The 22,807-nt window shown below is 40.3% G+C and overlaps 3 protein-coding genes across 11 annotated transcripts in view; 2 read left to right on the forward strand and 1 right to left on the reverse strand.

The window, feature by feature from the left end:
* The window catches only part of LOC119027675, a 125,810-nt gene extending 113,637 nt beyond the window's left edge, over positions 1 to 12,173 (forward strand). The window contains exons 72-112 of the mRNA XM_037113080.1: positions 805 to 900; positions 1,023 to 1,151; positions 1,245 to 1,370; positions 1,494 to 1,531; positions 1,664 to 1,695; positions 1,798 to 2,004; positions 2,280 to 2,456; positions 2,715 to 2,820; positions 3,014 to 3,117; positions 3,191 to 3,261; positions 3,342 to 3,467; positions 3,566 to 3,661; positions 3,784 to 3,912; positions 4,007 to 4,132; positions 4,256 to 4,293; positions 4,427 to 4,458; positions 4,561 to 4,767; positions 5,043 to 5,219; positions 5,478 to 5,583; positions 5,777 to 5,880; positions 5,954 to 6,024; positions 6,106 to 6,231; positions 6,330 to 6,425; positions 6,548 to 6,676; positions 6,771 to 6,896; positions 7,020 to 7,057; positions 7,191 to 7,222; positions 7,325 to 7,531; positions 7,807 to 7,983; positions 8,242 to 8,347; positions 8,541 to 8,644; positions 8,718 to 8,788; positions 8,870 to 8,995; positions 9,094 to 9,189; positions 9,312 to 9,440; positions 9,535 to 9,660; positions 9,784 to 9,821; positions 9,955 to 9,986; positions 10,089 to 10,295; positions 10,571 to 10,747; positions 11,008 to 12,173. Of these exons, the coding sequence (XP_036968975.1) occupies positions 805 to 900; positions 1,023 to 1,151; positions 1,245 to 1,370; positions 1,494 to 1,531; positions 1,664 to 1,695; positions 1,798 to 2,004; positions 2,280 to 2,456; positions 2,715 to 2,820; positions 3,014 to 3,117; positions 3,191 to 3,261; positions 3,342 to 3,467; positions 3,566 to 3,661; positions 3,784 to 3,912; positions 4,007 to 4,132; positions 4,256 to 4,293; positions 4,427 to 4,458; positions 4,561 to 4,767; positions 5,043 to 5,219; positions 5,478 to 5,583; positions 5,777 to 5,880; positions 5,954 to 6,024; positions 6,106 to 6,231; positions 6,330 to 6,425; positions 6,548 to 6,676; positions 6,771 to 6,896; positions 7,020 to 7,057; positions 7,191 to 7,222; positions 7,325 to 7,531; positions 7,807 to 7,983; positions 8,242 to 8,347; positions 8,541 to 8,644; positions 8,718 to 8,788; positions 8,870 to 8,995; positions 9,094 to 9,189; positions 9,312 to 9,440; positions 9,535 to 9,660; positions 9,784 to 9,821; positions 9,955 to 9,986; positions 10,089 to 10,295; positions 10,571 to 10,747; positions 11,008 to 11,522 (4,956 nt within the window). The 3' untranslated portion in view covers positions 11,523 to 12,173. The remainder of the gene's footprint in view (positions 1 to 804; positions 901 to 1,022; positions 1,152 to 1,244; positions 1,371 to 1,493; positions 1,532 to 1,663; positions 1,696 to 1,797; positions 2,005 to 2,279; positions 2,457 to 2,714; positions 2,821 to 3,013; positions 3,118 to 3,190; positions 3,262 to 3,341; positions 3,468 to 3,565; positions 3,662 to 3,783; positions 3,913 to 4,006; positions 4,133 to 4,255; positions 4,294 to 4,426; positions 4,459 to 4,560; positions 4,768 to 5,042; positions 5,220 to 5,477; positions 5,584 to 5,776; positions 5,881 to 5,953; positions 6,025 to 6,105; positions 6,232 to 6,329; positions 6,426 to 6,547; positions 6,677 to 6,770; positions 6,897 to 7,019; positions 7,058 to 7,190; positions 7,223 to 7,324; positions 7,532 to 7,806; positions 7,984 to 8,241; positions 8,348 to 8,540; positions 8,645 to 8,717; positions 8,789 to 8,869; positions 8,996 to 9,093; positions 9,190 to 9,311; positions 9,441 to 9,534; positions 9,661 to 9,783; positions 9,822 to 9,954; positions 9,987 to 10,088; positions 10,296 to 10,570; positions 10,748 to 11,007) is intronic.
* Positions 12,055 to 16,221, reverse strand: LOC119027692 (E3 ubiquitin-protein ligase RNF19B-like). 7 transcript variants are annotated; one of them, XM_037113109.1, is made up of 5 exons: positions 16,087 to 16,221; positions 15,372 to 15,478; positions 15,120 to 15,220; positions 13,730 to 13,900; positions 12,055 to 13,621 (listed from the first exon to the last, which is right to left on the reverse strand). In XM_037113109.1, the coding sequence occupies exons 2-5, from the start codon at positions 15,466 to 15,468 to the stop codon at positions 13,166 to 13,168; spliced, it is 825 nt and encodes a 274-aa protein (XP_036969004.1). In that variant the 5' UTR covers positions 15,469 to 15,478; positions 16,087 to 16,221; the 3' UTR covers positions 12,055 to 13,165. The 7 variants fall into 7 exon arrangements, with proteins under 7 accessions (XP_036969004.1, XP_036969005.1, XP_036969003.1 ...); XM_037113110.1 differs by having other exon boundaries at positions 15,372 to 15,480; positions 16,084 to 16,216; XM_037113108.1 differs by having other exon boundaries at positions 16,078 to 16,216.
* LOC119027681 (ubiquitin carboxyl-terminal hydrolase 47-like) lies at positions 16,169 to 22,752 on the forward strand. 3 transcript variants are annotated; one of them, XM_037113093.1, is made up of 11 exons: positions 16,169 to 16,302; positions 17,229 to 17,353; positions 17,450 to 17,546; positions 17,901 to 18,016; positions 18,141 to 18,211; positions 18,284 to 18,409; positions 18,499 to 18,594; positions 19,801 to 19,929; positions 20,029 to 20,157; positions 20,267 to 20,342; positions 21,223 to 22,752. In XM_037113093.1, the coding sequence occupies exons 2-11, from the start codon at positions 17,296 to 17,298 to the stop codon at positions 22,020 to 22,022; spliced, it is 1,698 nt and encodes a 565-aa protein (XP_036968988.1). In that variant the 5' UTR covers positions 16,169 to 16,302; positions 17,229 to 17,295; the 3' UTR covers positions 22,023 to 22,752. The 3 variants fall into 3 exon arrangements, with proteins under 3 accessions (XP_036968988.1, XP_036968990.1, XP_036968989.1); XM_037113095.1 differs by lacking the exon at positions 21,223 to 22,752 and adding an exon at positions 20,467 to 21,214; XM_037113094.1 differs by lacking the exon at positions 16,169 to 16,302 and adding an exon at positions 16,549 to 16,653.
* Positions 22,753 to 22,807: the final 55 nt, after the last annotated feature.

Below are 22,807 nucleotides of genomic sequence, written 5' to 3' on the forward strand. Positions count from 1 at the left end.
ACATGTTACCTCAACAGTGTCCTGCAGGTTCTCTTCATGACCACTGAGATCCACCACAGGTTTGAAACTGCTGTTTTATCTGCAGGAGTACAAGGAAAACCGTTTTGAATGTAAAATGTTAACAAGAAACACTGTGTTATAAGATGAGTCATTTGAATGTATAAGGGTGTTTCAAATGTGCAAAACTCTGTTGCTGAGCACATCAATCAGTAAACAGTCAGTGTTCACTGAGAAGCTGCTGTCTTCCTAAAGGTTGGATCCACAAACAGATCGAGAGCTGAGACAAATCTTTACTGACCTGAAGACAAAAACATGTAGAACAGGAAACATCACAAGGAGTCTGAAGATTGAAAATGGTAAGTTGGACAGTCATAAGGTGCTGAGAAGAAAATGAATATATCAGATTCAGTTTAATGTTTCCTTCTGCAGTTCATGAACAACGTGATGCAGCTGAATGTCTTCAGAAGATTTTACATCATATCAGTCCAGAGGCCTCTGAGGTGAGCACTTATTAAATCTACTATGTTATTTACAGGAGAACAAATCACAATGCTGTGTTGTACTTTTTTTTTTTCTCAAGGTTTTCCGAGGACAACTGATGGACACAACAAAATGCTCCAAAGATCACATCATCAATGAAGAGACAAATCCATTCTGGACTCTCCCTCTGTCACTGAAAGATACCAGTGATACAACCTACAGTGTGGTGAGCAGACAGAGTTCACAGTTGTGGTTGAGTGTTTATATGTGATGTGAGCATGCTGAGCTAACATGCCATTTATTTCAACATGTGTGTTTCCACAGGAGAGCAGCTTTGAGAGGACTTTCCAAACAAAAACTTACTCTAGTGGCAACATGATGTACTGCAACGACTGTGAACAGAAAACAGGAGCAACAAGTGTGAGTTTTGACCTGAAAATGAAAACAGAAACAATATCCAGGTCAATTTTAATACTGGAATCAAATTAAAATAACCAGTGTTAAAGGATATAGTGTGTGATGATGTTTCTTGTGTTATTCAGAGATGTGAGATGGTGGAAGCTCCTCAGATCTTGATTCTTCTCCTCAAGAGATTTGACTTTGACTACAGCACCAGGTCACATTTCAAATCAGACCGCTGTGTGGAAGTGCCATGTGAATTACAGCTGGAGGCAAGAAAAGTTATTTTTATTTGTGATTTTCATTTGAATGGTCTTAGTTGCTTGTAAAATCATTTCATGTCCCTGACTGTGTTCTTATTGTAGAAGAAGACATACAAACTGTATGGGATGGTGAATCACATGGGCAGTATAAGAGATGGACATTACACAGCCACCGTCCTGTCTGAGGACAACACCTGGTATGAGTGTAATGATTCTCATGTCAGCGAGGTGAGAAAGATTGAACTTAATCTGTTCCATTAAGATGTTACACATTTAAAACACAGCAACAGAAAGATCAACATTAAAAAGACATTTGCTGACACTGGTTTTTTCTTTTGTTGAACCGTTCAGGTTAGACACCAGCTGTTTGCAGAGGACAGGACACTCAGGTATGTTAAAAAAAATTTTTTTTGATTTTACGTACAATAATTTGGGATTTCTTTATCTGTAAGTGTTCACCACATGTTGTCCCCTTATTGTTTTTCTATGCAAATAATAACTTCAAAATGATTGTTCATCAGCTCCAGCACTGTCTACCTCCTCACGTACAGAGGTAAGACTACAGAAATACATCAAGGACTAACATAGGTGTCATATAAACACTTTTCAACACCTATATGATTGCTGAATATGTTTTTTTCTCTTCAATTTAAAGCTACAAAGTTGGAGATGTCCTGTGAGATGAGACAGAATGAAGAGGATGAGACAAGAAATGATAATGAGGTATTAAACCATCTGACTGCAGGAGAGGAGGACAACACAGAAGGAAACTCAAATGACAAGTCTGAAGGTTTGAAGTCAACAAAACCCTCTAAACGACACCTGGATGAAGAGACAGCGACAGAGAAGGAGGAACAAAGAGGTGAAAAAAAGAACACGTGTCCTACTAAACTATCATTTTATATACTTTGGTTAAAATGTTAGTTTGGTCAAAAGGATGAATGTCTTTCAAATCTGAAAATGTAACGTTTATCACAAAACAGTTCTTTGCCATCATAACACTGACTTTCATTGTTTATTTTAACCAAAAATAATGCTCACTCCTCTGAGTTGAAAATATAAACTCTCACTGTAATTTTATTAGACCATTTTTCTGAATGAATGACTGAATGAATGACTATTCCCTCAAACCCGCAGTGCCTAAGAAGCCCCATGTGATCACTCCACCAAGTCAGACAGACGATGCAGCTGAACGACAGGATGAAACCAGGAAAGTGGAGGACCAGAGGAAAGCTGAGGTGGAGGACACCAGAAAAGACGTAGAAATGGACAGTGATGATGAAGAGATGAGACAGATGGGACACAGTGATGTTGGTGAGGAAAAGATGTGACCAGAGATGAGATGATATAAGAGACTGAGCTTACTGAATGTTTTATTAATGGACAAGCGATGATTTAGACGTGTTAAAAAAAGGACACAATGCATGGAGCATTACTCTGCTCTCAAATACTGTTAATATGCTATGGAATATGAAAGGGCTGTTTGTCAATGACTGCTACATATTGAATGATGTGATTCATTATAAATGGCTGGTGATGGTGTGATGACTCTGTGTTTCTCTGTCCTTTAAGTGACTCCACCACAGAGACGTCATCATGGCCTGATCAATCAGGGAGCCACATGTTACCTCAACAGTGTCCTGCAGGTTCTCTTCATGACCACTGAGATCCACCACAGGTTGGAATCAGCTGTTTTATCTGCAGCAGTACAAGGAAAACCGTTTTGAATGTAAAATGTTAACAAGAAACACTGTGTTATAAGATGAGTCATTTGAATGTATAAGGGTGTTTCAAATGTGCAAAACTCTGTTGCTGAGCACATCAATCAGTAAACAGTCAGTGTTCACTGAGAAGCTGCTGTCTTCCTAAAGGTTGGATCCACAAACAGATCGAGAGCTGAGACAAATCTTTACTGACCTGAAGACAAAAACATGTAGAACAGGAAACATCACAAGGAGTCTGAAGATTGAAAATGGTAAGTTGGACAGTCATAAGGTGCTGAGAAGAAAATGAATATATCAGATTCAGTTTAATGTTTCCTTCTGCAGTTTATGAACAACGTGATGCAGCTGAATGTCTTCAGAAGATTTTACATCATATCAGTCCAGAGGCCTCTGAGGTGAGCACTTATTAAATCTACTATGTTATTTACAGGAGAACAAATCACAATGCTGTGTTGTACTTTTTTTTTTTCTCAAGGTTTTCCGAGGACAACTGATGGACACAACAAAATGCTCCAAAGATCACATCATCAATGAAGAGACAAAAACATTCTGGACTCTCCCTCTGTCACTGAAAGATACCAGTGATACAACCTACAGTGTGGTGAGCAGACAGAGTTCACAGTTGTGGTTGAGTGTTTATATGTGATGTGAGCATGCTGAGCTAATATGCCATTTATTTCAACATGTGTGTTCCCACAGGAGAGCAGCTTTAAGAGGACTTTCCAAACAAAAACTTACTCTAGTGGCAACATGATGTACTGCAACGACTGTAAACAGAAAACAGAAGCAACAAGTGTGAGTTTTGACCTGAAAATGAAAACACAAACAATATCCAGGTCAATTTTAATACTGGAATCAAATTAAAATAATCCGTGTTAAAGGATATAGTGTGTGATGATGTTTCTTGTGTTATTCAGAGATGTGAGATGGTGGAAGCTCCTCAGATCTTGATTCTTCTCCTCAAGAGATTTGAGTTTGACTACAACAGCAGGTCATATTTCAAATCAGACTGCTGTGTGGAAGTGCCATGTGAATTACAGCTGGAGGCAAGAGAAAGTTATTTTATTTGTGATTTTCATTTTAATGGTCTTAGTTGCTTGTAAAATCATTTCATGTCCCTGACTGTGTTCTTCGTTGCAGACCAAGACATACAAACTGTATGGGATGGTGAATCACATGGGCAGTATAAGAGGTGGACATTACACAGCCACCGTCCTGTCTGAGGACAACACCTGGTATGAGTGTGATGATTCTCATGTCAGCGAGGTGAGAAAGATTTAACTTAATCTGTTCCATTAAGATGTTACACATTTAAAACACAGCAACAGAAAGATCAACATTAAAAAGACATTTGCTGACATTGGTTTTTTCTTTTGTTGAACCGTTCAGGTTAGACACCAGCTGTCTGCAGAGGACAGGACTTTCAGGTATGTTAAAAAAAAATTTTTTTTGATTTTACGTACAATAATTTGGGATTTCTTTATCTGTAAGTGTTCACCACATGTTGTCCCCTTATTGTTTTTCTATGCAAATAATAACTTCAAAATGATTGTTCATCAGCTCCAGCACTGTCTATCTCCTCACGTACAGAGGTAAGACTACAGAAATACATCAAGGACTAACATAGGTGACATATAAACACTTTTCAACACCTATATGATTGCTGAATATGTTTTTTTCTCTTCAATTTAAAGCTACAAAGGTGGAGATGTCCTGTGAGATGAGACAGAATGAAGAGGATGAGACAAGAAATGATAATGAGGTATTAAACCATCTGACTGCAGGAGAGGAGGACAACACAGAAGGAAACTCGAATGACAAGTCTGAAGGTTTGAAGTCAACAAAACCCTCTAAACGACACCTGGATGAAGAGACAGCGACAGAGAAGGAGGAACAAAGAGGTGAAAAAAAGAACACGTGTCCTACTAAACTATAATTTTATATACTTTGGTTAAAATGTTAGTTTGGTCAAAAGGATGAATGTCTTTCAAATCTGAAAATGTAACGTTTATCACAAAACAGTTCTTTGCCATCATAACACTGACTTTCATTGTTTATTTTAACCAAAAATAATGCTCACTCCTCTGAGTTGAAAATATAAACTCTCACTGTAATTTTATTAGACCATTTTTCTGAATGAATGACTGAATGAATGACTATTCCCTCAAACCCGCAGTGCCTAAGAAGCCCCATGTGATCACTCCACCAAGTCAGACAGACGATGCAGCTGAACGACAGGATGAAACCAGGAAAGTGGAGGACCAGAGGAAAGCTGAGGTGGAAGACACCAGAAAAGACGTAGAAATGGACAGTGATGATGAAGAGATGAGACAGATGGGACACAGTGATGTTGGTGAGGAAAAGATGTGACCAGAGATGAGATGATATAAGAGACTGAGCTTACTGAATGTTTTATTAATGGACAAGCGATGATTTAGACGTGTTAAAAAAAGGACACAATGCATGGAGCATTACTCTGCTCTCAAATACTGTTAATATGCTATGGAATATGAAAGGGCTGTTTGTCAATGACTGCTACATATTGAATGATGTGATTCATTATAAATGGCTGGTGATGGTGTGATGACTCTGTGTTTCTCTGTCCTTTAAGTGACTCCACCACAGAGACGTCATCATGGCCTGATCAATCAGGGAGCCACATGTTACCTCAACAGTGTCCTGCAGGTTCTCTTCATGACCACTGAGATCCACCACAGGTTGGAATCAGCTGTTTTATCTGCAGGAGTACAAGGAAAACCGTTTTGAATGTAAAATGTTAACAAGAAACACTGTGTTATAAGATGAGTCATTTGAATGTATAAGGGTGTTTCAAATGTACAAAACTCTGTTGCTGAGCACATCAATCAGTAAACAGTCAGTGTTCACTGAGAAGCTGCTGTCTTCCTAAAGGTTGGATCCACAAACAGATCGAGAGCTGAGACAAATCTTTACTGACCTGAAGACAAAAACATGTAGAACAGGAAACATCACAAGGAGTCTGAAGATTGAAAATGGTAAGTTGGACAGTCATAAGGTGCTGAGAAGAAAATGAATATATCAGATTCAGTTTAATGTTTCCTTCTGCAGTTCATGAACAACGTGATGCAGCTGAATGTCTTCAGGAGATTTTACATCATATCAGTCCAGAGGCCTCTGAGGTGAGCACTTATTAAATCTACTATGTTATTTACAGGAGAACAAATCACAATGCTGTGTTGGAAATGACTTTTTTCCTCAAGGTTTTCCAAGGACAGATGAGAGACACAACAAAATGCTCCAAAGATCACATCATCAATGAAGAGACAAATCCATTCTGGACTCTCCCTCTGTCACTGAAAGATACCAGTGATACAACCTACAGTGTGGTGAGCAGACAGAGTTCACAGTTGTGGTTGAGTGTTTATATGTGATGTGAGCATGCTGAGCTAATATGCCATTTATTTCAACATGTGTGTTTCCACAGGAGAGCAGCTTTGAGAGGACTTTCCAAACAAAAAGTTACTCTAGTGGCAACATGATGTACTGCAACGACTGTAAACAGAAAACAGGAGCAACAAGTGTGAGTTTTGACCTGAAAATGAAAACACAAACAATATCCAGGTCAATTTTAATACTGGAATCAAATTAAAATAATCCGTGTTAAAGGATATAGTGTGTGATGATGTTTCTTGTGTTATTCAGAGATGTGAGATGGTGGAAGCTCCTCAGATCTTGATTCTTCTCCTCAAGAGATTTGACTTTGACTACAACACCAGGTCATATTTCAAATCACACTGCTGTGTGGAAGTGCCATGTGAATTACAGCTGGAGGCAAGAGAAAGTTATTTTATTTGTGATTTTCATTTTAATGGTCTTAGTTGCTTGTAAAATCATTTCATGTCCCTGACTGTGTTCTTCGTTGCAGACCAAGACATACAAACTGTATGGGATGGTGGATCACATGGGCAGTATAAGAGGTGGACATTACACAGCCACCGTCCTGTCTGAGGACAACACCTGGTATGAGTGTGATGATTCTCATGTCAGCGAGGTGAGAAAGATTTAACTTAATCTGTTCCATTAAGATGTTACACATTTAAAACACAGCAACAGAAAGATCAACATTAAAAAGACATTTGCTGACATTGGTTTTTTCTTTTGTTGAACCGTTCAGGTTAGACACCAGCTGTCTGCAGAGGACAGGACTTTCAGGTATGTTAAAAAAAATTTTTTTTGGATTTTACGTACAATAATTTGGGATTTCTTTATCTGTAAGTGTTCACCACATGTTGTCCCCTTATTGTTTTTCTATGCAAATAATAACTTCAAAATGATTGTTCATCAGCTCCAGGACTGTCTACCTCCTCACGTACAGAGGTAAGACTACAGAAATACATCAAGGACTAACATAGGTGTCATATAAACACTTTTCAACACCTATATGATTGCTGAATATGTTTTTTTCTCTTCAATTTAAAGCTACAAAGTTGGAGATGTCCTGTGAGATGAGACAGAATGAAGAGGATGAGACAAGAAATGATAATGAGGTATTAAACCATCTGACTGCAGGAGAGGAGGACAACACAGAAGGAAACTCGAATGACAAGTCTGAAGGTTTGAAGTCAACAAAACCCTCTAAACGACACCTAGATGAAGAGACAGCGACAGAGAAGGAGGAACAAAGAGGTGAAAAAAAGAACACGTGTCCTACTAAACTATCATTTTATATACTTTGGTTAAAATGTTAGTTTGGTCAAAAGGATGAATGTCTTTCAAATCTGAAAATGTAACGTTTATCACAAAACAGTTCTTTGCCATCATAACGCTGACTTTCATTGTTTATCTTAACCAAAAATAATGCTCACTCCTCTGAGTTGAAAATATAAACTCTCACTGTAATTTTATTAGACCATTTTTCTGAATGAATGACTGAATGAATGACTATTCCCTCAAACCCGCAGCGCCTAAGAAGCCCCATGTGATCACTCCACCAAGTCAGACAGACGATGCAGCTGAACGACAGGATGAAACCAGGAAAGTGGAGGACCAGAGGAAAGCTGAGGTGGAGGACACCAGAAAAGACGTAGAAATGGACAGTGATGATGAAGAGACGAGACAGATGGGACACAGTGATGTTGGTGAGGAAAAGATGTGACCAGAGATGAGATGATATAAGAGACTGAGCTTACTGAATGTTTTATTAATGGACAAGCGATGATTTAGACGTGTTAAAAAAAGGACACAATGCATGGAGCATTACTCTGCTCTCAAATACTGTTAATATGCTATGGAATATGAAAGGGCTGTTTGTCAATGACTGCTACATATTGAATGATGTGATTCATTATAAATGGCTGGTGATGGTGTGATGACTCTGTGTTTCTCTGTCCTTTAAGTGACTCCACCACAGAGACGTCATCATGGCCTGATCAATCAGGGAGCCACATGTTACCTCAACAGTGTCCTGCAGGTTCTCTTCATGACCACTGAGATCCACCACAGGTTGGAATCAGCTGTTTTATCTGCAGGAGTACAAGGAAAACCGTTTTGAATGTAAAATGTTAACAAGAAACACTGTGTTATAAGATGAGTCATTTGAATGTATAAGGGTGTTTCAAATGTGCAAAACTCTGTTGCTGAGCACATCAATCAGTAAACAGTCAGTGTTCACTGAGAAGCTGCTGTCTTCCTAAAGGTTGGATCCACAAACAGATCGAGAGCTGAGACAAATCTTTACTGACCTGAAGACAAAAACATGTAGAACAGGAAACATCACAAGGAGTCTGAAGATTGAAAATGGTAAGTTGGACAGTCATAAGGTGCTGAGAAGAAAATGAATATATCAGATTCAGTTTAATGTTTCCTTCTGCAGTTCATGAACAACGTGATGCAGCTGAATGTCTTCAGAAGATTTTACATCATATCAGTCCAGAGGCCTCTGAGGTGAGCACTTACTAAATCTACTATGTTATTTACAGGAGAACAAATCACAATGCTGTGTTGGAAATGACTTTTTTCCTCAAGGTTTTCCGAGGACAGATGAGAGACACAACAAAATGCTCCAAAGATCACATCATCAATGAAGAGACAAATCCATTCTGGACTCTCCCTCTGTCACTGAAAGACACCAGTGATACAACCTACAGTGTGGTGAGCAGACAGAGTTCACAGTTGTGGTTGAGTGTTTATATGTGATGTGAGCATGCTGAGCTAACATGCCATTTATTTCAACATGTGTGTTCCCACAGGAGAGCAGCTTTAAGAGGACTTTCCAAACAAAAACTTACTCTAGTGGCAACATGATGTACTGCAACGACTGTAAACAGAAAACAGGAGCAACAAGTGTGAGTTTTGACCTGAAAATGAAAACACAAACAATATCCAGGTCAATTTTAATAATGGAATCAAATTAAAATAATCCGTGTTAAAGGATATAGTGTGTGATGATGTTTCTTGTGTTATTCAGAGATGTGAGATGGTGGAAGCTCCTCAGATCTTGATTCTTCTCCTCAAGAGATTTGACTTTGACTACAACACCAGGTCACATTTCAAATCAGACTGCTGTGTGGAAGTGCCATGTGAATTACAGCTGGAGGCAAGAAAAGTTATTTTTATTTGTGATTTTCATTTGAATGGTCTTAGTTGCTTGTAAAATCATTTCATGTCCCTGACTGTGTTCTTCGTTGCAGACCAAGACATACAAACTGTATGGGATGGTGGATCACATGGGCAGTATAAGAGGTGGACATTACACAGCCACCGTCCTGTCTGAGGACAACACCTGGTATGAGTGTAATGATTCTCATGTCAGCGAGGTGAGAAAGATTTAACTTAATCTGTTCCATTAAGATGTTACACATTTAAAACACAGCAACAGAAAGATCAACATTAAAAAGACATTTGCTGACACTGGTTTTTTCTTTTGTTGAACCGTTCAGGTTAGACACCAGCTGTTTGCAGAGGACAGGACTTTCAGGTATGTTAAAAAAATTTTTTTTTTGATTTTACGTACAATAATTTGGGATTTCTTTATCTGTAAGTGTTCACCACATGTTGTCCCCTTATTGTTTTTCTATGCAAATAATAACTTCAAAATGATTGTTCATCAGCTCCAGCACTGTCTACCTCCTCACGTACAGAGGTAAGACTACAGAAATACATCAAGGACTAACATAGGTGTCATATAAACACTTTTCAACACCTATATGATTGCTGAATATGTTTTTTTCTCTTCAATTTAAAGCTACAAAGTTGGAGATGTCCTGTGAGATGAGACAGAATGAAGAGGATGAGACAAGAAATGATAATGAGGTATTAAACCATCTGACTGCAGGAGAGGAGGACAACACAGAAGGAAACTCGAATGACAAGTCTGAAGGTTTGAAGTCAACAAAACCCTCCAAACGACACCTGGATGAAGAGACAGCGACAGAGAAGGAGGAACAAAGAGGTGAAAAAAAGAACACGTGTCCTACTAAACTATCATTTTATATACTTTGGTTAAAATGTTAGTTTGGTCAAAAGGATGAATGTCTTTCAAATCTGAAAATGTAACGTTCATCACAAAACAGTTCTTTGCCATCATAACGCTGACTTTCATTGTTTATTTTAACCAAAAATAATGCTCACTCCTCTGAGTTGAAAATATAAACTCTCACTGTAATTTTATTAGACCATTTTTCTGAATGAATGACTGAATGAATGACTATTCCCTCAAACCCGCAGCACCTAAGAAGCCCCATGTGATCACTCCACCAAGTCAGACAGACGATGCAGCTGAACGACAGGATGAAACCAGGAAAGTGGAGGACCAGAGGAAAGCTGAGGTGGAAGACACCAGAAAAGACGTAGAAATGGACAGTGATGATGAAGAGATGAGACAGATGGGACACAGTGATGTTGGTGAGGAAAAGATGTGACTAAACAGAAACAAAAATGAAATGAGCCTCAGGGGTCGAGGGGGGATTCACATAGTGGAAGAAGTTCAACCCTGAGATGATATATGAGACTGAGATTACTGAATGTTTCATACATGAAGAAGTGATGATCTAGACATTTTTAAATACTCATGTGCAGAGCTAGGACTACAAGAAAACATAAGAGTTCATTCAGGCCATTGCTGTTATATTAACAGATGAATGTTTTTCCTCTTCAATTCAAAGCTGCTGAGTCACTTCTGTCAAGTGAGACCAACGAGCTGGATGATCAGGGACGAGACGATGTGGAACCAAAGAGAAGTTCAGTAGAGAGCGATGGTGATGATGGAAATAAGGGACAAATAAGACAGAAAGACACAGATGAGGGTCAGGAGACAAGTGATGAGGCTTTAAACAGTCAGACTGGAGGAGAGGAGGGTACTGAAGGAACTGGACAGAGTGTTTTGGATGATAAAGTTGGATCCCAGACTGAGCCTGTCGAGTCTGATGAGGTGCCGAAAAGTGAAGCAGATGATGCTTCTGTAAATGCTGACCAACATCTGGATGAAGGAAGAGATGATAGGAGCACAAATATTTCTTTCTGGAGAAGAATGTTAAATTTTTTGCGTCGTCCTTTTTGTATATGTTCAAACTCTGTTGAAGCCACTTCAGAAGATCCGACAAAGGAGGAGAAGAAGAAGAAGAAGAAGAAGACGAAGAAGACGAAGAAGACGAAGAAGACGAAGAATGGAAGATGTTGATCCTGAACTTAAAGACACTCGCTTCACATTGTTCAACAGATTACACAGAGATGATGTGTGTAACCTTCAAGGTTCATCTCAACATTGTCTTTAAAATCTCCTTTTTAAATGACTTTTCCATGATTTTATGTTGTAACGCTGTCTTCGCTGGCGCTATGTTAATAAAGTCATTATTAATTATCATTAGATTAGAGTCTTTTTTTGGCAGATCTATAGATTTTTTTTTTTTATCCACAATGAATTCCTCAGACTTTCAGACATGTGTATCACGTCTATGTGTCCTGACTAGAAGACACATTTTCATAATCACGACAAACAGGAGTTTAACTGATTTTTAAAGTAGGATCACCTCAATTCTCACTATGAGTTTATGTGTTTCACCGGCAACCTGAAGCTCCATCTGTGGACGGTGTTGTGAACAGGACAAATCAGCTGTAATCTGTATGTGTTCATAAACCCACCAATGGTATCGACAACGCTCCTCATCACATGATCAAGATTACAATTAAGGCAATAAACATGTGGGATGGTACAATTTTGTTGAGTCATATTTATTCACTCGATGATTCCCATTGTCTTCCACTTGTTAAACCAGATGAGATGAATGTGACTGACCATCATGCGACACAATAAAAGTACGTATTAATTTGTGTGATTTTTCAGTGTTTCATTTTAAATGAGAGGATCAATAAATTTTCACGGCATTACATAATTAAATTCAGTGAATTACATCAAAAACCTGGGAGCACATAGTCGGAAATATACATTTCCAATCAAGTGTACAGACACATGCAGCAGCTTGCTCAAAGGCTGTGGAAAATTGTTTGTCTTTTAACTATGATCATAAGATGTTTAATGATAATTAATTAATTTTTTTGAACCTAATGACAGTTTTTCCCTCAACATAAAGCTGTGATTTTAATGAGTAATGACAAGGATTCTGACTAGATACTTAATCTAAATTAACTTCCCGCAAGACATCTGACTTAACAGAAAGTATGGTAATAGAAAGTAATAGAAAGTATTTGAAAAAAAACCTTAGAACTTCTCCAGGATCCTCCTAGTCGTGATCAATTTGGGAAGCAGATTCAGGCTTCTCACATTCTGATGATATCAGTAGATTTTTTAAGAGCCTCGGGGGTAATGTTATATTCATTCCCCCCCCCAGATGAAAGTGAATTCATCATCTACTCAGCGTCATGCTGATGAATGTCAGGTGACGTTACTAAGTCCTCAAAACATTTCTGGAGCCTCCCAGCTAAATAGTGGTACAGTATTCTCATAACCAACTGAAGTAGACGCAGACTTCTAAATGTCAAAGGCAAAAAAAAAAAAACAGAAAAGAAAAGAATACAATACAGTTCCATACAGCAAAATCCAAGTCTCTGAGTCTTAGCAGGCACTCTACTGACGTGGGTGAACAAGCTCAAATTGATCTGGGATCTCTGGGCTTCTGGACTTGGATTACGCTGGTCAAGCTCTATGCAGCAGTTCTATGAGTTTATCTTTCTGCACTGTTCACCCGACTTTCCATCGGCGTGTGGGTGAGCAGATATAATGACTGAATCTTTATTTCCTGTTCCTTCAATACCTTTATAAAGCTAATGTTGAATGTGCATCGTTTAAAGACACGCCAAAGTTTTTCATTTTCTCTGCCACACAGGGAGAGACGTCTGTCTGGGAGCCACCCCGCTGGGACAGATTTTGTACGGGGAGCTGGTCTTACTACATTCACGCTTTAGTTTCAGGCAGACAAAACAGAACTCCACGTGGCAGCGAGGGCACTTGATATTTTTGCAGTACTGACGACTATGTTCCACCTTCATGCCGCAGGTAGGACAGGTTCGGACGGAGGGGCAGTCGGTGACCCCCTCCACCTCGGGCAGGCTGATGGTCTTACATGTCTGCAGAAGCTGCAGGTCTCTGTTGAGGCAGCCTTCGTTGTCACAGCGGTCGAATCGAGGGGCCGGACCTTTCCACTCTTTCTGACACTGCCAGCAGAACTGGTAGGTCTTGTTCTGGTCAGCTGTACATATGGGGCACTTTACACACAGGTTGGAGAAGTCCTTCCTCTCCACGCTCGTTCCGCACCGAGGGCACTTATATGGGAAACAGTGCAGGGAGATATCGGAAAGAAGAACACGCGATATTTTAAAATCGGTTCACTTGATTCTGCTTTAGATCAAAACCACACATGAACCACTTACTGGCAGAAATTCACAGTACTCTGCAGCAGCCAGGCGGGCCATGGTCTCCTCAAAGTGCTGCATTTCCTCCACAGACAGATCCGCCAGTCTCCGCACTTCTTGGTACGACCACAGTTTGTTGCACTGCTTGGTTCCCTCCAACACTGCAGGGCATCTGAATTTGTAGTGACCCTGAAAATAACAAAGCAAAAACTTTTAGGATTACTGGAAAGAGGGACACGTCTGTGGGGAGTCGGGGAATAAGGATATTATTTTCAAGAGCTAGCCAATTATGGAATCCTTACTGACTGATTCTGTCTTTGTCTAAATACAAAATGAGACTTAAATGCGTTTTGATGCCAAAAAGATTTTGTATTGAATCATCTTGATTGTGTCTCTGTTTGTTTTAACGTGATTATGTTTGTTGTCTCTGTTCTTCATCACATTTTTATGCCTATTCTGTGTTTTTTATTTGTCCTCTCAACATACGCTGAAACATCTTGCCCTCGATGATTTTTTGAGATTTAATGATTGAACATTATTTATAGCTGCATTAGTTATGTTAAGCACATGTTATAAATTATCCTACTAGTTGTAGCTATAATCTAGAATAAACAAACTATCTGATATATATATTTTTTAACAAGAATCAATGAAACACATTTTTTTTCTCATTAACTCACTTGCACATGTATTTTACATATTTTAATCATATTCATTTTTTCCTAAACTTCACTGATTATCGGATCCAATTTTCAGCATTTTCTAAATATTGGAAATTAGATAAATGGATTGTTTATAAAACTATATGATTAAAAAATGTGCTACTTTGGCTCAGATACAGCATGAAACCTGCATAGTATACACTAACTAAAGTTGTCAGATAAATGTAATAGTAAAAAGTCAAAATGATGTGGAGGGGAAGTATAAAATACCCCCAAAATTGAAATAAGTAAGTGAAAGAACCTCAAAATTGTACTTAGTTACATGCCATCAGTGGTTGTAGATTGTTACATTTGAATTTTCAGCCACTTTCTTTTATCAAACTTTAGCTGAACATTATGAGCTTCCACAAATAAATTCAGTTTTGCAAGTGTGGCACTTGTAGTGTTTTTGTCAAAAAAATATCCCATTTTGTTTTACAGTAGCAAGGCTAATGCCCCACTCCACTGCGCTGTTCTTGCTTCAGAATGACAGGACTGGCTTTCACCAGCAGGTGGCAGAGTAAGCACGGAAGTTCCCAGGTGTAAGATGACAGTCTGAGCCCAAGATCTGCCAGCAAGTTTCTGTGCTCAGGGCCAAGATTTGTTAGTTAAATCATGAGTGTGCTTTTACACCACTAATGTGTGACACAAGCAGAATGCCTCCAACTGTCTCCTTCCCAAAATGTTGTTTTCAAGATGTGAGCTACCTCATCCAGCTGGCTGCGACACCACTGTGTCAGAGAATCAGGAGTGACGGCGTGGCCGCAGGACATCTCTGCTCTGAGACTGTTGTCATCCTCCTCTGAAACTGAGGCACAAAACAACAAGTATATCAGCTCCAATATGTGGTGAATCATCGTGACACAATTGGGTAACATCCATGTGCAGTGAATAGGCAGTTAACAAAGAGAAAATGAACCAGACAATGATGCCTTAAAGGGGAAGTGAGGGTTTGTTACACAGTGGATCCAGGTCGTCCTTCCTGTTGACAAACTTCAGGGTGGTATCAAGTGGGTCGTATTTCTTCTCCACCTGTTCCTGCCCCCGAATGCTCATTTTGAGAGTCCTGCAGTGGAAGAAACACTATGATTGCTGAGTCAGTTGTTAGCTAGCTGCCGGCTACAACATAATAAAACCCCATTTTATAATCTTATCTTTAGCTATATTTTGGGACTTTGGCGCCATTGAAAGTACGCCGAATTACCCATTAGCAGTTCCTGTTCACAATGCACTCATGAGTGCGGAGACAACTATCGCTGGATTTCCTCAATGCAGAAGAGAAGAGAACTGCCTTTAGGGGAGTTCCCAGAATTGGAAAACACCTTATGAACTGATCATTGTATTTACTTTTCTTTTCGTGAATGTTACTGAAAGACCAATAAGCATGTGTATTTTTCACACCTTGGCCTATCTGTAGACTCAAAAAAAAAAAAAAAAAAAGATCCTTAACAGAGTAGTCAGTCCTCAAACATACATAATATGAACCACCACATATCTAAAGCAATGCTGAATCTAAATCTATCATTTCACAAACTGATTAATTTTCCTTTTTTTTTTTCAGGAGCAAATATGTCACCTGGTGAATAATATGGAAAAAAAAAAACCCATCAGTTTTTAATTCGAGGCATAATAGCAGTGGATTTGTAAGAGGAAGTGATGTCTTACCTTACTTACACAGTTTGTCTCTTCTTGCTTTTTCGGATTTATTCTGGCGCTCACCCGGAAGTGCGACAGCAAGACCTGAAACTACACAACTCTGGAGGATTTTGCTGCTCGAACTCAATACTGAGCTGTTCGTGTGAAGTCCCTCCAGCACCAGTCAGCTGCGGGTCCTTCGCGGTATCGAAAGCGAAAGCAGTTCTCGTGAGCCAGACGCAGATAGGCTGCACGGTGAGTCTCGTCGTGTTTTTACCCTCCCATCTACTGGACTATATAACCAAATCAAACGTCAGCATCTTGTGACTGTTAGTGTATCTATCGCTGCGCAGTTGCTTTATCTCGCTAGATAGTCGCTTACTTCCGTCCTTCAAAAGAGAAAAAAACAAAACGCGGATTTGATGTCGCGTGGTAATGGAGGCTCGAGAGGCTGCGCGGGTCTCCATAACACCCGAACACACCAGCTGCGTTCACGGCACACATCTCGTGCTCAGTTTCACTGATTAGTCTCACTGTTTATGTTTATTTGTGGGCTGAAAATCCTTCACATTGCTCATGTTATGGAGTGAAAAGCAGGAGGAAGAGGTATTTAGATATGTGACTCAAGTGAAAGTTGCAGTGCCACAGTATAAAAACACTGCATTTTCTATTTTTAAGTAGCTTAGAAGATCTGCACTCATCTTTACTTAGGCTATTTAGAATTTTACAGAAGTGTTCCTCAGCATGCAGAGAGGGAGGAAACTAATCACAACACAAGTGACTACATCATGTTATTATTATATAGTGAAAAGGGGCCTAATTTTAATTATTTTATTGTATTTATTCTACCGTGACCTTGAATGTAACATGTCATTTTTAGTCATTATGTGTTAGGGCTGTACCTAATTTCTTTTTCTTTTTTTAAGTCTGTTGATTATTTTCTTGATAAATCAATTAGCCGTCTCGTCCAAAAAATGGTGAAATATGTCCATTAGTGTTTTGCAGAGCGCAGGATGGCGTCCTCAAATGTCTTGTCTTGTCCAAAAAGCGAAAAAAACAAACTGTTGTTCTCTTGTCGTAAATACCTTCAGTGCTGTCTAGTGTAAAAACAGCGAGTGTGAAACGGGGCCTTAATTGAAAAACAGCCAATTACATCTGCTGTATCTAATGTTCTCCAACAGGCTGAATCCACACATCTGGAACGCCTCAGCAAAACAATGTCCGACATCTCACACGGCAGGCATCAGCATGAACCATGACCTCGTGGAAAGGTTCAGGGAGAAACTAGACAATTTCACCATCTCAGGTAGGTGGCGCGGAAAATGGGAGAACGACTTCAGCGTGTTTTACGCACATCTGTGAGCTTCGAGATAATCCTATCGTGTCGCTGTTGCGTCTTCAGATTACCATGGGCTGAAGAGTCCAGGTCTCACATGCTATCTGAACAGTGTGCTCCAGGTGCTTTTCATGACCGAAGACTTCCGGGAGGCTGTGATAAAGTTCGTAACCTCATTTAAAACATTTTTATCTTCTCCTTTTTGACTTTTTTTCATGCTAATACAAATCAAACCTTTGCTGCCTTCCCTCTCTCATCCTCTTTCCCTTACACATCTTAAGCTGTCCTATCTTAAAAAATAAAAGCCATGAAATGCTTGTTAGCATACATATTAGTAGCATATTGATGCTTTATAAAACACTTAATCCCAATGACCATATTCTACAACAGCTTATTGTTTTCCTCTCATGTCCAATTCTATTAATCCGCCAAAAATAACTCAAGGACAGGACATGAGATCTGTTATTTACTGGTTCCACGTTTAAGAAAGTCACATATGCTTCTATCTGTGCCGCAGATGCCGCGACGACGATTCATCAACCATCGACCCACATCTGGGACGGCTGTTTTCTGAACTGCAGAAATGCGTTGCCAAAACGCACAACGTCACAAAGCAGCTGGGGATCACGAACGGTGAGTTTGGGTTTGAGAGAGCCCCCTGCTGAACCCCGCAGACCCCTTGAGCCTGGCACAGTTATATATGTTAGCAATGAAATGACCACTTTTTTTTTTTTTGTGCGTTCGCTCCTGCTTTCAGTGTTTGAGCAACGTGATGCTGCGGAGTATTTCGAGAAGATCCTGTGTCGGACCAGTCCGGAGGCAGCCATGGTAGAGATTCACTCACTCGCTCACTCACTCACTTGCTGGCTCGCTCGCTCACGTCTGTACTTTTCTGTCCAGATCTTCAAGGGGGAGCTGAACCACAAGGCCACCTGCCACGGGTGCAGGGAGAGGAACGATTCCAGGAACAAATTTTGGATTCTGCCGCTCGCGGTGGAAGATTCTCATCGCCAGACCTACAGCGTGGTACTCTGCTTTCCCCTGATGAGAATAAGAGTCCTACAATATACACGAGAAAAGAGCATTCAGGATGAAAATGTACTCCGTGTTTACAGGAGCGAGGACTGACGGCTCTCTTCAAGGGTGAGAAAGTCTGTGGGGACAACAAGATGTACTGCAACCGCTGCAGACGAAAGCAGGACGCAGACTTTGTGAGTCTTCGCTTTTGTAGTTTGCGTCGAAACTTTCCCGTGATTTCACACACTTCTGCAGTAGATAACCAAGAATATAGAAGGCTTATGTAAATCATCCGGTTCATAGGTTAGTTCGTCATTGTTTTAGCATCTTCTCCCTGATGTCTTAATCCAACACATGAAAACATTTGGTTACATTTCACAGCTGCACTGTAGAGAAATCTCACCCCAGACTCACCTCCAAGATGAATAAACTCTGTTTTTATTATCCTGACCTTTTTTTACCTTATGTTCGATCGATTCCTTCATTGGTTAGTTCATCACTGTCTTGTGTAAATCTCAGTTTATCCCTCAAAAACAAATCTTGAAAGGAAATATTGTTATCAGGTTAATGGTTAAAAATCGTCTCCAAGATGATGTATGTTTGTTTTTGTTCCTGCTTTGTCATAGTAGGACTGGGATAATCGCCTCGACACCGGTCACCACACGCCACTAAACAGAAACATCCATTAAAAGAAGAAGCTTCCCCAAAAAATGTAAATTGAGACATTATTTACCCGCTCCCGTACAGGTCAGGCAGAGTTTTGTAGTCCCCCGAAACCTTTTCCTGTAGCTCAACAGCTGAAGTGGACGGGATCTTGTTTTAAAACCTCTCATCCAATGTAATCCAAGTCTCACGAAGCCCTAAGATCCCACATTTGAAAAGACGTTTACAACCTCGGCAGGCAGTCGAGCTTCAGCACCCACGTCAGACTGGGTGCTTGCTAACGCTTTTAACTCCGCAGCTATAGCGAAGATTTCTGCTTTAACAAAGGTGTAAATGATGCCTTCTTTCAAATCAATTTTCTGATCTCAGGGTTTCTGAAGACTCTAACTACAGTTTTTGAATCATAGCGTTTTTGTTTTTTTAACATTTTAAAAGAAGTCCTCTTCTTCCTCAGTTGGCAACACTGTCTTGCTGTGAAGCTCCACAAGTGTCTCGTGGACTACGATTCTTCACCCGACTTTCCATCAACATATTAGTATTTGCATTAGCATTTTTTGGTGAACTTATCCTTTAAGTGTTATTGCTCCTTTTCTCGTGCTTTTATATGTTTATGGTTACATACCGTTCATACCCAGATCCATTCACTCATAGTCAAACCCGTGTGCCACACTCTGATGTAGGACTCGGAGTACGACTGTCTCTTGTTCATGCAGCCGCTGTCTGTCTGTGTTCTGTAGGGATGTGAGATAACACACCATCCAGACGTGTTGACCCTCCTGCTGAAGAGATTCAGGTTTGACTACAGGCGCAGGCGTTACGTCAAGCTGTACTGCGAGGTGGACATCCCCCAAACGTTACACGTGGAGGTATGCTCTTTTTCAAATTTTCCCTCAGCAGCTGATTTGTTTTGATTGCACATTTTTTTCATGAATGTGTGTGACAGTGTTCCGTTCCCTTCCCCCCAGAACAGCACATATGACCTCTACGCTTTAGTCAACCACTTTGGTGATCTGACAGGAGGTCACTATACCGCACAAATCAAATCGTTTGAGACCGAGGCGTGGTACCACTTCAACGACGCCGTCGTGGAGAGGGTGAGGAGGCTCAGTTTTCTACATGCAGCCCAATTCCACAAATTCTCACGCAGCTGAATGCACGACATGAATTTGGACATTTACTGTGGTGTCATTTTCAATTCTACAGGTCAGAAAACCGATATTTGGGGCTGGAGACGAGTCTTTGATGTCTTGCACCGCTTACCTCCTCATGTACAGGAGGGGTACGTTCGCAAATGTGCACTATTTCTTTCTTTCTTGGTTAGAAAAAAAGTGTGTGAGTGTCGATGGATGAGCACTTCCTACCCACTCAGTGAGTACATTAATCCATCTTTCATCTTGTTCCAACAAAGCATCACAGCCGTTTGGGAAGTTGTCATGAAAGGTAATCTATGGGATAGATAATGAACGTGGACACTTTGCTATCTTACGTACCTGCACCACATTTCATTGACTGAAAGGAACACAGAATTTATGAAGCGTGGATGGTACGAAGTCCAGGGCTGTCCCACCAGAATCCAGGGTTCGTGTCCAGTCTGTGGTTAGGTTTAGGCAACAGAAGCACTCAGCTTAAAGCCAAACAATCGTGCTGTCAGTGTCACAGAGCGGACAGTTTATTTCAGCGTCATTGTCCACAGCCTGCACAAAAGACACTTTGAATTCTCATATTAGCGTCCACAGCATCTGGACTGAGATGCATCTGCAGGAATTGGATTGGACACACAAAACCAAACAACCTGATTTAAAAAAATGCATTTTATGTGTTTTGGGTTTTTTTTGCTGTCTAGACTTCTTAAAATCAATCCAGACACAACCTGGTTATGCCAAAAAACAGAAATGTCCTAACTCTTAATAAAGCGGATTTTTCTATATTGACTCTTATCTATCAGACTGTTTGTGTTTCCGCTAGTACAGGTGCTAATATGTGTGGTTTTTCTTTTATGGCTTGGACGTAACTATCCAGACTTTTTTAATGGACTATAAAGAATTGAATCTTGAAATGTTCGTAGAAAACGTGCCTAACTTCTTAGATTGATTGAGAATTAATGCCCAGGTCTGTACACTTCTGCTGCTTGTGCTTACACATTTCTTTTCTCTTCAAAGGGAGTAAAAGTCGTGAAAAGGAAGATGAGGCTGAGGGAAGACATGAGGAGGCAGACAGAGGAGGACCTCTTGTCTGTAGTCATCAGCTCACGAATGAGAGCTGCAGGAGAGGGGAAACCTTGGTGCACTTGAATGGCGATCCATTAAAGAAGGGGAATGACGATACGCTCCGGGAGAAACTGCCGCAAACAGACCCTGAAGCAGGCAGAGACAGACAAACCAAAAACCCAAATTCTGCAAAGTTGCGAAAAGATGGACGACAAAAGACACACGGGCGAAACACACAGCCAGATGCAAACTCAAGGGAGCACATGCAACATCTCGAGAGTAGAGGGACCCCCACAGTACCACTGGGAAAACAAAATGGAGACAACGCATTAAAGCCTAACCATGAACCCCAAAAGAAAATTCGTAAGACCAACAACGCTGTCCGGGAAACACAGACCAATGCTGCTGCAGAGACCGGAACAAAACCAACGAGTTTGCCTGACGGTAGTCACAGAAAAAATAGAGTCAAACCAGCAGGAACCAGAGTTGAGGGGAAAGAAATGGAGGCAGCGGGTGCAAGGGTAGGAGCAGAAGGACGGATAACGCATAAAAGAACGGGCGGTGTGACTAAAAGCAGGGATCACTCTGATGTGAAGACATTTCCTGTGGGCTCAGATGAACCCACGAAGCGCAACTGTTCACCAGACCGATACAGAAAATCGCACAGTTCGGAGAGAGTCGAGGAGAGGAGGCAGCGTCCACCTGCAAGTCCTTCAAAGAGAAGACACGACATGAGAGATCCATGGAGGTGATGAAATTATAAGGATAATCAATGAATCTTCAAGTGAGGAGTGTTTTTTTTGTCACTTTTTTTTAGTATTCTTGATTACACATGTGACTAGACTCATGCAAACCTGATTCGCTGTTGTCCGATGAGCCTGTGCTGCTGTCAGCTGTGACAGGTGAAGCGAGTGTGATCAGCGCTGCAACAATTTTCTGTCCCTCCAAAAGTTTTTCAGATATTTCAGAAATGTGGCCAACCGACGGCCGTGAAGTTAACGAGAATATATAAGTTGATTCATCGTGTTTACAGTAAACATTAACACTGGATGAGTCTGCTTAAACCCAGGGATTCGTTTAATTACGATGGCGCATCAACGCTGCCACTTCAGGTGCTACTTCCTGGCCTTGATAGCTCAGCTTAGTGACTTATATGATATAGACTGATAATTTATATGATATGATGATAATATAGCACATAACAGAGAGAAAACTGTCGCTAAGGAGGACCACAGTGAATGCCGTGTGGATTAAGTAAGATTATAAAGCAGAAGCAGATAAAAAAAATAATAATGTACATCTGAATATTTGTGTTCATACAAACCTGCCGCTCTCAAGTAGTTTTGGAGAAGACGTTTTCATCAGAAGAGATGGATGTTCATTGACCGACTTGTTTTATACCTGAACAGACTAAATTAAAAAAAATGATAATTCTCTTTGCTTTCGTGACTGAATAAACTGAATAAACAAACTGACAACACAGTTTCACACTCTTTTACTTTGTTTATACGTGGTGGACCCTGCCGCCTCTCTAGCT

This window comes from Acanthopagrus latus, chromosome 10 (genome assembly GCF_904848185.1).
Source record: "Acanthopagrus latus isolate v.2019 chromosome 10, fAcaLat1.1, whole genome shotgun sequence".
Taxonomy (NCBI): domain Eukaryota; kingdom Metazoa; phylum Chordata; class Actinopteri; order Spariformes; family Sparidae; genus Acanthopagrus; species Acanthopagrus latus.

Bases quoted from the DNA above. Each gene is read 5' to 3' on its own strand.
- LOC119027692 (XM_037113109.1), bottom strand. From the start codon at position 15,468: ATGAGCATTCGGGGGCAGGAACAGGTGGAGAAGAAATACGACCCACTT. The intron at 15,221-15,371 runs GTAACAAACCCT...TTTGTGCCTCAG, and splicing joins GGACGACCTGGATCCACTGT to TTTCAGAGGAGGATGACAAC. The intron at 13,901-15,119 runs GTAGCTCACATC...TGTTATTTTCAG, and splicing joins GTCGCAGCCAGCTGGATGAG to GGTCACTACAAATTCAGATG.
- LOC119027681 (XM_037113093.1), top strand. From the start codon at position 17,296: ATGAACCATGACCTCGTGGAAAGGTTCAGGGAGAAACTAGACAATTTC. The intron at 18,410-18,498 runs GTACTCTGCTTT...CCGTGTTTACAG, and splicing joins ATCGCCAGACCTACAGCGTG to GAGCGAGGACTGACGGCTCT. The intron at 19,930-20,028 runs GTATGCTCTTTT...CCTTCCCCCCAG, and splicing joins CCCAAACGTTACACGTGGAG to AACAGCACATATGACCTCTA.